The following is an 11649-nucleotide window of genomic DNA, read 5'->3' as shown; positions in this document are numbered from 1 at the left end:
GTTCCGTTTTTGGCACGCATTCTCTCTCTTCTAAACTGAAAGAAACTTTTGGACAAGCAGTGCTGGAAACGCCCATCACAATATGCGGAGCATCTCACAGGCTCCGCACAGCGCCATTCAGGATCTGCACCGTTATGTTATTTGCATACGGAGCGGTCTATATAACCCAGTTGAGCCGATCTTATTATTCTTGTTGCGGATGAGTCTGGTGGTGCGCTTGGAAGGAAAGAAAATAATTAGTAAATAAGTTCGTTTAGACCAAAGGAGTACAAAATGACCACGAAAACATTGACCAAGCAGTACCCATCATCCTATAAAAGGATCTTCGGTGAGGAAAGACCCACGATGGCTCGATCCACCTACTCAAGCCGCCAGTTCTCCAGCCCAGTGCGATCACGGGTTACCTACAGTGTCTCTTCAGCACCGTCCACCTACGCCACCAAAAGTTACCGGGTCCGCAGCAGCGCCCCGGGGCCCAAGCTGTCATCGGACACGGTGGACTTCGCCCTGTCCGATGCCATCAACACCGAGTTCAAGGCCAACCGCACCAACGAGAAGGCAGAGATGCAGCATCTCAACGACCGCTTCGCCAGCTACATTGAGAAGGTGCGCTTCCTGGAGCAGCAGAACAAGGTCCTGATCACCGAGCTGGAACAGCATAAGGGCCGCGGCACGTCGCGCATCGGGGACCTGTACGAGGAGGAGATGCGGGAGCTGCGGCGCCAGGTGGACCAGCTGAACAACGAGAAAGCCAGGGTGGAGGTGGATCGGGACAACCTGGCGAGCGACATCGATCGGCTCCGGGAGAAGTATGCGAAGAACGCTTGTTATTGTTTATTATTATTAGTAGTAGTAGTAATAGAAAACATTATTTTACAAAAATTATGTTACGACACAGGAAAAAAATGGAATGACGAAAGAACGTGCAGTTTATTAAATATAAACTGCAAACGTATGTAGGCTACTAGTGCGCATGCAGCATATGAGGAACTGGTATGGTTAGCAATCAGTCAGCCCTGATTGAGTGTTTTAAAACTTTTAAGTTCTTTTTTTATTGCCATGCGCCTGAAACGTCCCCTAACTGTAATTTCTGCAAACTTTCCCGGAAGCGATGTCTCTATGACTTATATGGCGTGAAATTAACATTATCGCAAAATCAGTTCACACGGGGTGGCCGTTTCTCACTCTCAGGCTCCAGGATGAAGCTCTTCAGCGTGAAGAAGCTGAAATAAACCTGCAGAGCTTCAGACAGGTACCAGCTGACACGTGTGCGCCGTTACAAAACCAATACGGATGTTTCTATAGCTCTTCCAGTCTCTCTTGATTTCTGTCGCCTATCATTTGTCATTCGTCATCTGTCTGAAAAATCCAAATAGATCTCGACTTGTGGTTTCGTTGGATATTAGGAACTTTTAATATCTCGGTAACAAAACTTGCAGGCCGTTTTGATGTAACAAATAGGAGAGATCACATTCGTAAGAACTGCAAAAATGTCGGTGGTAAAAATTAAAATACACATCAACTAAAATGCGTGCTGTTTAATTATTGCCAATGCAGGCAGAATGTCAGAAAGACAAAAGATTTTTACTGTAGAAACCACCTTTTATTAGGAAAATGCTTTATCGGGAACATCCCTTCTATACTGACAAACCAAACCGTCTTGTTCTTTTTGGTTTCATATAAGTTCTTCAGACAGCAGTAAAGTTTAACGACAATGGCAATGTCAGAAACATTAAGGTAGAACATCACGGCATGGGTTTCTGACCGCGATAGACAATCATTGTGCCGGGCTTGTTAATGGAACGAGTCCCCATGTGCGCAGACGGAGCGGCACAGCTGCGTGTCAGCTGGCAGACAGAGGGGGGGCGATGCACCAGCATCCTGTTAGCCCTGAGTTCCAGCAGTCTTCCCTGAGGTGGAGCAGCTGCAGCTGGGACCTGGTACAGAGCTGTACTGCAGGGAGCCCCAGAGGGGGGGGAGAGCTGAACAGGCGGCTTGTCTGCGTAAGGGGCAGCTTCTTGGCTGGGGGGCAGGATGACAAAGCAGGCTATTGTTTGAGTCGACAGTGGCCAGCTGTGCCCTTTGTCACTGAAAGCTGTGAGGTTTAGCCGCAGACAGGGATGGGGTTCGACGTGTGGGGGGGGGGGGTTCGTGAATACGGGCTACAACTGACTGGACAGGAAGCCGAACAAACCACCCACGGTATCTAATAACCACATAACCCATGACGTGTGTCTGGTTCTCACATTACGAATCTCCATCAGGCAATACATCCATCCAATAAGCGTCAATAAGTGAATTACACCTTTTTGGGTGAATTCAGTCAGTCTAAATCCAGTTATCTGATAAATCTAAACGAGAAAAACACACCCATGTCACCTAGGATGTGGACAACGCCTCTCTGGCCCGCCTGGACCTGGAGCGGAAGGTGGAGTCTCTGGAGGATGAGATCGCCTTCCTGAAGAAGCTTCATGAGGAGGTGGGGCTACAGCGCCTTCACTGACTGCACCCCAACTCTGCCCCAAGCCTCACACACACACACACACACACCACCGCACCTACCAACCCATCAAGGTGAATTACTGAGAGGACGGGGGTCTTCCCATCCCCCCCCTTGCAGGAGCTGACTGAGCTGCAGACCCAGATGCAAGAGCAGCACGTGCAGGTGGAGATGGAGGTGGCCAAGCCAGACCTGACGGCCGCCCTGCGCGACGTCCGACTGCAGTATGAGAACCTGGCCACCCGAAACCTCCAGGAGTCTGAGGAGTGGTACAAGTCGAAGGTGAGCACACCCTCTGCCGGGTGACACCATCACAATACAGTACCTGGTGAGTCAGGCCTACCTCCACACTCCAAATGTTTGGTTAGGAAATCCCGTTCCGTCCATCCTTCCATCTACCCCTCGCCCAGTCAGGGCCGCCGTATGAATGATAATTCTGAAGCTTAAGACTGCCCCCTCCTGCTCTCTCAGTTTGCCGACCTTTCCGAGACGGCAGCCCGTAACCAGGAAGCCCTCCGGCAGGCCAAGCAGGATGCCAACGACTTCCGACGGCAGGTGCAGGTCCTCACCTGTGAGGTGGACGCCCTCAAGGGCACGGTGAGTACTGTACCCCCCCCCCAGCCCGCCTTAACCCCGGCTCCACTCCGGAAACTTCCAGATACTTCTCTGTCATCGGACCTGTGCTGCTTCCCCTCGTAACACTGTTAGCGTCTCCCCAAAAAAACAGCCTTACCTTTCTTGGACTGTTATCTGCATATTTCCCTTTCACTTTCTGTTACTTTGTATCACTAAAACCTTACTTCCTGTCACCACAGCCTTAACCATCTTGCTATGCTACCTGCATATTTCCCTTTCACTTTCTGTTACTTTGTATCACTAAAACCTTACTTCCTGTCACCACAGCCTTAACCATCTTGCTATGCTACCTGCATATTTCCCTTTCACTTCCTGTTACTTTGTATCACTGAACTCTTACTTCCTGTGCCCATGTGGATCCTTCACAGTGTCCGGTCCTGCTCGCCCACCTTTCCCCTCCCATCCCTGCTCCTGTATCTCCTCCTGAATGACATGAGGCCCTGAATCACCTTCACCCTGACCACAGAATGAGTCCCTGGAGCGGCAGATGAGGGAGATGGAGGACAGCTTCTCCCTGGAGGCCTCCACCTACCAGGACAGCATTGCCCGTCTGGAGGAGGAGATTGGCGGCATGAAGGTGGAGATGGCGCGCCACCTGCGCGAGTACCAGGACCTGCTCAATGTCAAGATGGCGCTGGACATCGAGATCGCCACTTACAGGAAGCTGCTGGAAGGGGAGGAGAGCCGGTACGAACAGACCACGCGATCTCCTGCTGAGCGAAATCATTGCACTGTGATGCCTGTTGAGTGAAGGTTTTCTGGACACAATCCGGTTATAGGATTTAGCCAAAATAGGTCAGAAGAACTTACTTCCAACAGATTTCATATAAACAACAAAGCCTTGTTGTTAACAAAAGGAACGTGAGAATGTTTTGATGTTAGTATTTTCATTTCTGCCCATAAAAGGACATGATAGCTTTGTACTAAGGCCAGGAAATAGTTCTGTGATCAGGGTCCACAGCCTTATAACCCCATTAGATGTGTCAAGCTTTGACCTTGGTTGGTTTTTTCCCCTCTGTTCCTAGGATCTCCACCCCACTTCCCAGCATCTCGTCTCTAAACCTGAGAGGTGAGTTTAGCTGATGTCACAACCTTGTCAAAAGAATTTAACTGCCACGGCACTGAAATTTGCTAAGAGTGCTTAAAAATGGCCGAGATGATGCAGTGAAAGTGTAACCATGATACTGGGACTGTAGCAGTTTAGGATGAAAATGACTTGTGGGATCAGTTTTCAGTGATCGAAAGTCATAAGGACCATTGTAAGCTTTGAAGGTGCTGAGAGCAGTTGATGTCACACAATGAGGCCTCATTTATTGTGGGGGATGATCTTATGACCTTCTCCTGTCTGTCTTCACAGAATCCATGATGGAGGCCAGGCCGATTGAGAACAGGACAAAGAAGGTCTTGATAAAGACCATCGAGACTAGGGATGGACAAGTAAGTCTTCTGATGGGCTCGTTTTGAAGATTGGCAGAGTGGACCTGGTAATGTGCTCCAGAGGTTTCTAACAGAGCTTCTACATATTTCCGAGATCATTGAACGATGGTTTCAGAAGAATGGTAATTCTCTTGCCATTATTTATTTACAAATGTGTTGTTATTTAATAGTTAAAAATATGAATAACGCATCAGATCACTATGCTTATATGTAACTTTGTGAAGGTGGAAGAAAACCACATGAGTCTGGTTAGAATTCAGTACCTGATTCTCTGATGTTTGTCCTGCACAGGTGGTGAACGAATCGAACCACGATGACCTGGAATGAGGATTCCCCAGAGCCAGCAAAGGAGGAGGAGGAGGAGGAGGAAGACACTCAGCTAAGCCGAAGCAGAGGGGCGTAGCTATGAAAAGAGAGAAAGAAATGGCTTTGCATACTTTCAAAAAAGAAAACACACACTTGCACACACACTGACATACATAAACAAGAAGATAGTGCCTTTTAGCAAAACAGGGAGCGGTAAGTTAGGAAGGGTTATGTCACAAGGAGATGGAAGACGCAGCATGGGCGTGGCTTAGTAACACTCACCGTAATACCTCTAATATACGCTCACCTGGTTAATGACAGCAGTATTCTGAGGAGCTGTGAAGTTTGTGCCTTTACTAAGAGTAGCATTTCCTCTGTGAGCAGTCAATTGAGCTGCTGTTTCTGCTTCTGTAGATCAATAAAATAAAAAAAAAGAAGCATGATGTGTTGCTTTTCATAGAAGCGTCCACCAAACCGTACAATCCTTTTTCCCTTTATTGGTTAAACTGTGTGCTCTGAGGTTTAATGGAATTCTTGTGGTTAGAGTTTGTCTTGATCCTGGTGATTACAATGTTAAGAGATTACAAAGTGGAATGATCGAAATGAAACAGACTGCCAATCTGGAACATTGCGGCTCACACTGAGTAGTCATGAGAAACTGAAAGCCAGATCACCGGCATTGAATGCAGAGGGTCAGCCATGACTGGTTGGACAAGGTACAAAAGCAAGGGTCTCATCTATTCAACACTGGTGTCAACCGTACCAGACCACCAAGCTGGCAGAGCTGTACAATCATGACCACCCCAGATGTAAACAACGAAAGCGCAGCCAGGTAAAAATGACCATTATCCATCCCAGATCACAACGAGCACTAATACAGACCAGCTGGCTTATGGGGAATTTCATACACAATGCAAGGCAGCGCAAATTTCTGTGTCCAATCTTCATTCTGTAAAAACCTTTGCAAGATAAAACAGGTGTGATGCAAATATACACCATTCATACATTTTAAGCAATTATAAAAGGATAAAATAATTAGTCAGGAGAAAAGGCCCAGTTTTGGTTTTGGTAAGTGTGTGTACAGGTGCCTGAGAGGCATTCCTGCAGGATTGCATCACCGTGGCTCTGCTTTCAGAGGCTGATCTGAGTAATCGGGGCTTTGGTGGTCATGGTCAGGCACTGTTTGCTACAATGTGGCTGAGCGGCAGGAATGCTGGGCTGTGAAAGCCGATAAGCCTTCAGCGGACCAAGTGCTGGTGGCTTCCTGTACCAGGGGCCGTGCAGAGATTTTTTAAGGGGCCGCTTCCCTACTGACTGATTGTCAGTAATCGATAAAAATCGCAGCTGGGGAATCCCCTCAGTGTCGCATGATTGTCGATGATGGTAGAAATCGAAAGCCAGAGGGGTTTCCCTTGGGAAACGTTGTGTGATCGTTGGTGACTAGTAAGAATTGTCGGGCAGGGGGGGTCCTCTCGGTCAGGCCATGTGGCACACCGGGCATTTCCCTAGTGGATCAGCAAAATCTATCACTCAGCAAAAGCTTTCATGGGTCACCAAATTCCGCCCACCCCACCCCACTTCGCATTATCATTGGCATTTCACAGGCACACTGTTATTCGTCAAAAATCGTAGCACTGCAGCAGACAGACGACAACTAGCAGTGCACCCTTATATCCGGTGATTATCACTCCCACTGCCTCCCAACGTAGGAAATCATATGTGAGAAGTATGTTTCTATGTTTCAGTTCTCACATAAGAAATATTGCCTTTACTGTATAACTTCCAGACTGGACTGTAATGCCCTCCTTTCTGGTTGCCCATCCGGATCCTTACATAAACTTCAGCTGGTACAGAATGCAGCAGCCAGAGTTCTCACAAACACTAAAACATCTCATATTAGCCCTGTTCTGTGCTCCCTTCACTGGTTTCCAGTTAAGTCTCAGATTGACTACAAAATACTGCTATTGACTTATAAAACACTTGCACCTTAGAGATCTACTGGCCTTCAATCTTAACTTCAATCTCTAGGAGCAGAATATCTATTAGAAGCTGGAGTAGAAAGAGCTACGGCAGGCTGCAGAGCATTCTCCAACAGAGCTAAGCCGCTGTGGAAAGGTCTTCCAGCAGAATATTCAAGTCTAGATTAAAAACACCCTTGTTTAATCTAATTTATAGGGACTCTAGTTCTAGCTCTAGCTAACTGCTCACTCCCAGATAGACCTATAGTGTGGGATGTAGAGCTGGGTGGGGATCAGTGCCATTGACTTTGGATGAACAGAACTGCCAGTGCTGTGACTCTATAGCTTCACACCCCCTTGTAGATTTGGAGTGCTGACATTTCAGTGACTCCCCATGCCTGTATTCTCACTTGCCTCTCCCTCCTCCTTATGCTGCCATAACCATATCTGCCAGAGGTAACATACTGCACCCACCTAACTGTTCGCACTGCCTATAGTCTCCCTTACTTTGGCTAAATGCACATTTTATTTCCACTACTGGAGTGTGCTGCCTTAAGACCCCATTCTGCCTACCATGCTGCCTGCAATGCCTCCACTACCTGTACATGTGACGTCCTTCCGGGCCGCCCTTCTGCCTCTGACACTTCTCCTGCCTGCCCTGCTGCTGTGCCACTGCTCATCCTGCCGTCAGAAGCAGCACCAGCACCTTCCTGCCCTCTGCACTGGATTCATATGTTGAAACTGTGACAGTGTGAACTGCGATTTTGACATCTGGTTCATTTGACTTCCTCTGCCGGGCCCAGGAGGATGGGCTCCCTTTGAGTCTGGTTCCTCCCAAGGTTTCTTCCTTCTAGGCAGGTTTTCCGTGCCACTTTCGCCTCTGGGTTGCTCACTGGGGGCCTTAGTAGACATAATGTAAAGCACTTTGAGACAATGTAATGTTGTGAAAATGCACTATACAAATGAAATTGAATTGAATTGAGCTGAATTGAATTTAATGGAAGTCGAAATCATAGATTAGATATACAGGTAAGCGTGTTGTGTTGGTCACTGCATGTCATTTCATGCGCAAGATGTTACCAGGTAGTGGGTAAAATCCAAATAATTTTTAAAACCATCGTAAAATACGCAAAACACGGCTTATAACTTCGCTTCATCTGTATTTCTATAATTACACCGCCCCCTGGTGGGAAAATGTCACAAACATAACTTCGGCAACCTAATTCTACTCACGAAGAGCCGTGACCACAGCAGCTGATTATGAAGCGATGCTCTCTTCTCCTGGACAATTACTAAATTTCCCTCCTCCTTGTATGTTTGACTGCCTCCCCCTGCAGAGCCTACATGTAAGTTTAGTCCATATCACTTCAACTGCTTTATTTTTATATACTGTTCCAGATATATAGCAAATAAACTGTCATGCACAGTATCATACAGACATGACATTTACTGAAGCTGTGCAAAATTAGCCACCCCCAGGTGAACAGCAATCTCATACACTGTATAAAAGGATCTGGCATCGCAGGGGGAACTATAATTTAACTTGACGCTCTTATCCCACCGTTCACACGCATGAGAAACCTGACCCAAGTTTGATCGCTTTTTACGGAGTAAACTCCAGTCTCTGTATTAAATCCTGGCATACTCTTTTTATTAGTCTACTACATCTATAAGTTGTTTACTTTTTTCGACCTTGTGGCATTTTTTGTATCGGGTGCTTCTAATATACCTGCGCGTCCTGCGACTGACTAGCAAACATGTATTTTTAAACTGTCTAGAAAACCGTTTGTTGAATATAACCGGGGTTTCCAGTGCACAGAACTGAATAAAAAATCTGCATATTAATGAAAGTCACAGAAGGTGGCACGAAAAATCAGACCGAAAATAGTGAGATTTTTATACAGCATAAAAGAGACAGTCCTATAAAGCTGCAACTCCTACCAACACCGGCTAATCCCAATCTCCGAATACCTATTTTTCAAATGTAAAGAAAACCAGTCTTATTTTTGCTACATTTACGCATTATTACACGCTTTGAATGAAATAGGCCAACTAGTTATAAAAATATGTAGGGAGGCGAAAATGAAACCATAAGGTATTGAATTGATATGAGATACAGTGGTACCTCAGAACTCGAACTTAATTCGTTAAAAAGTTCGAGTTCTGATCGAATTTTCCCCATAAGAAATAATGGAAAACCAATGAATTGGTTCCGGATCCCAAAAAATGACACCTAAATATGTTTTTTTTTTTTGCATTTAAACACAAAATGAACCGGATAAAATAAGAATAGCATATACTGTACTAAACGCATCTAAGCACATTTATCAAAACAGTAATTTGTAAAGTAAGAAAATAAATGTATCCTGCCCCGATCGTCTGCTCCTTCCGTGTGCCACGCCCCCTCGCGTTAACCCCGAGTGATCAGCTGTTACTGGTTGTTGTCATTAGTCCTCTGTATTTCATCCGCGTTTCAGTTTGTTTCCAGAGTCCGGTCATTGTATTGTCCATCTGCGTTTTGCCTGCCTTACCTGTAATTTAACCCTGTATTCCCTGATATCCTGATGTGTAGCGCCTTTGTCTCCATTCTGTCCTTGCTCCGCACAGCAATATTATTATAATTAAATGTATTAATGATATATTATTAATATTAAAATAATTAATGAGAAATCTTTATTTTTAAATGCATTTTATTATATAATAATAATTCCTGTTACTGTCTATCATTGTCTAAATGTATTTTTACTGTCTAAATATATGTATTCAGCTAGTGTAAACATGCACAATGCTACCACAGCGAATTCCAGACTGAAGCCTTACCCTTTGTTTCCGCTGAGAGATGTGCTGCGTGACTCAAGTGTACAAGTTATCTAAGGTCGGCGTTCACGGTTTGACTTCTGATATTCAGATCGAGTTCTAGGTAATATTTTTTCGAACTGGCTGGCTCGACTTCAGAAATTGGAGTTCTAATGAGTTCGAGAACTGAGGTACTGTATTTGCCATTAAAAAGGCTGGGAGGCACGTTATAGGGCTGTTTCCTGCTATGCCGCCCCCCCCCCCCCCTCGTTTTTAGGAGGTCACGCCAGAATGATCATATATTGGGACTTCAAGGGGCCACCAACACAGCAAAGCGCGGGCAAGCAGGAATAACAGCGAGTTCGTTGGATCTAAATGGCCTGGATTCCAAACGTAAAAGCGCATGAAAGTTTTATGCGTAAAATCAGAAATATGGCATCGGTGTCATTACCGCTGGCAGACGCCAGGCAGCGTTCGGGTAGGTTCGGGAGCGGAATCGGAGCCGAGCCACGTGTCCCATAGTATAGTGACGGGCACTGCTGTCCTGGGTGCTGAAGCGCGGGATCGCGGCGGTGCGGCGGCCTGGACGCCGGTGAGTCACTGTCTTTATACGCGGCGCTCGCTCGATGGGCCAGGCAGCAAAACTGAACGGTAATCCGTAACTGCAGGGTGGTTGCTGTTGGAAATAATTTTATGTATAGAACTCTATAGTCAGTTAGTAAAGTTATATGATAAAGGGGTTATATTTGATGTAACGGTGTGTTTTTATTAAGATTTTTTAAATAACTATTTTATTTTTTAAGACGTTTTTGTTATTAAGGGCAGCCCAGCATATCCTGTGGCATAACCTAGAACCACTGAACGCGCCGGTAGGTATATCTAAGTCAAACTTCAGGCATTTATTAATTTTGTCGGTTTGCATTCATTTATTTGTAGATTTTTTTTCGTGAGTGTTCAGTGCTGCATTCTTAATGATCCCGGACACGAGACTCCCTCCGGATTCCACGGTCCATGTCCTGGTAAACTTAAGCTCTTCCACCTAACTTATGTATCATAACCTGATAAACTGACCATTTAACTTATTGAAGAGGGAGACGCCCCTCTTTTAAAGTGTCAGAAACAGGTGCGACTTGGAAGCCCCTTAGCTGTTGGCTGGCTCGTGGCGTGGGCGTGACACAGTGCCTGATACCTTTGAATAATGCCTTTGTTTTTATTCTTGCGAGTTAAAAATAGCTGTATATATGTTATGTACAGTAACCCCTTCACATTGGCGAGGGTTAAGGGCGGCAGATCCCCGCGAAGTGACAATTCGCGAATACTACTTGGGCACCTCTTTCCTCTACCCATAACAATCTGCTAGCTTGACCGAAAAAAAAAACATATTTATCAATTTCTAAACAGACACTACATGTACTGTACACTTTGCGTGTCAAATTACTTTGTCATTCTCTATTAATTTTAAGACCTTTTAATATAATATACAAACCATCGAAGTTACGCCCCTTGAATGAACAGAGCCACTGTACGCACGAATAATCGAAACTGCAAATGTCAATTATGCAAATGTGAAGGGGTTACTGTATACACTCAGAGACAGAGTGAGACCTAAAGATAGGTAGAGATGAAGAGGGTTAGGGAAATGGAGAAACCTCGCAGGAGGAGTGTTGCATCACTGGCACCAGCTGAGGTGTAACTAGCAAGTCTAGTCTTTCTGGGGCCAAACTCTTCTGTCTTGGCTGTTTTTTTGAAAGCCTTTGCTGCTCTTCATCCAACACAACTATGGGGTTTTCAAGTGCCTTAGCAGATATCATGCTCCTCAGATGATCCTGAGGGTTGTTCCACGTCTCCTCATCCGCTGCCCATTTCCCAAGATCACCATGCAGGAACCAGGACCTGAAGACGACTTCACTGTAGCAGCCATTCATTTTGGTCCAACCTATAGCTGCTTGTGTACAGGGCATCTCCAGGAGTGAATCTTCAGTTTGGCTGACTTGTCTCAGTTTTTTTTGTTGGATT

The 11649-nt window shown here is 45.7% G+C and overlaps 1 protein-coding gene across 1 annotated transcript; it reads left to right on the top strand.

The window, feature by feature from the left end:
• The first annotated feature begins 123 nt into the window (after positions 1 to 123).
• vim (vimentin) lies at positions 124 to 5322 on the top strand. Its single transcript, XM_072710636.1, has 9 exons — positions 124 to 809; positions 1192 to 1252; positions 2384 to 2479; positions 2621 to 2782; positions 2972 to 3097; positions 3603 to 3823; positions 4162 to 4205; positions 4494 to 4573; positions 4865 to 5322. The coding sequence occupies exons 1-9, from the start codon at positions 274 to 276 to the stop codon at positions 4898 to 4900; spliced, it is 1362 nt and encodes a 453-aa protein (XP_072566737.1). The 5' UTR covers positions 124 to 273; the 3' UTR covers positions 4901 to 5322.
• The last annotated feature ends 6327 nt before the right edge of the window (positions 5323 to 11649 follow it).

Source organism: Paramormyrops kingsleyae, chromosome 4 (genome assembly GCF_048594095.1).
Source record: "Paramormyrops kingsleyae isolate MSU_618 chromosome 4, PKINGS_0.4, whole genome shotgun sequence".
In the NCBI taxonomy this organism is placed as follows: Eukaryota; Metazoa; Chordata; class Actinopteri; order Osteoglossiformes; family Mormyridae; genus Paramormyrops; species Paramormyrops kingsleyae.
This window is presented reverse-complemented; position numbering and strand designations above follow the sequence as displayed.

Excerpts from the sequence above, each read along its gene's own strand:
- vim (XM_072710636.1), top strand. The coding sequence starts at position 274 with ATGACCACGAAAACATTGACCAAGCAGTACCCATCATCCTATAAAAGG. Across the intron at positions 2,783-2,971 it reads AGGAGTGGTACAAGTCGAAG|TTTGCCGACCTTTCCGAGAC; the intron begins GTGAGCACACCC and ends CTGCTCTCTCAG. Across the intron at positions 4,574-4,864 it reads TCGAGACTAGGGATGGACAA|GTGGTGAACGAATCGAACCA; the intron begins GTAAGTCTTCTG and ends TGTCCTGCACAG.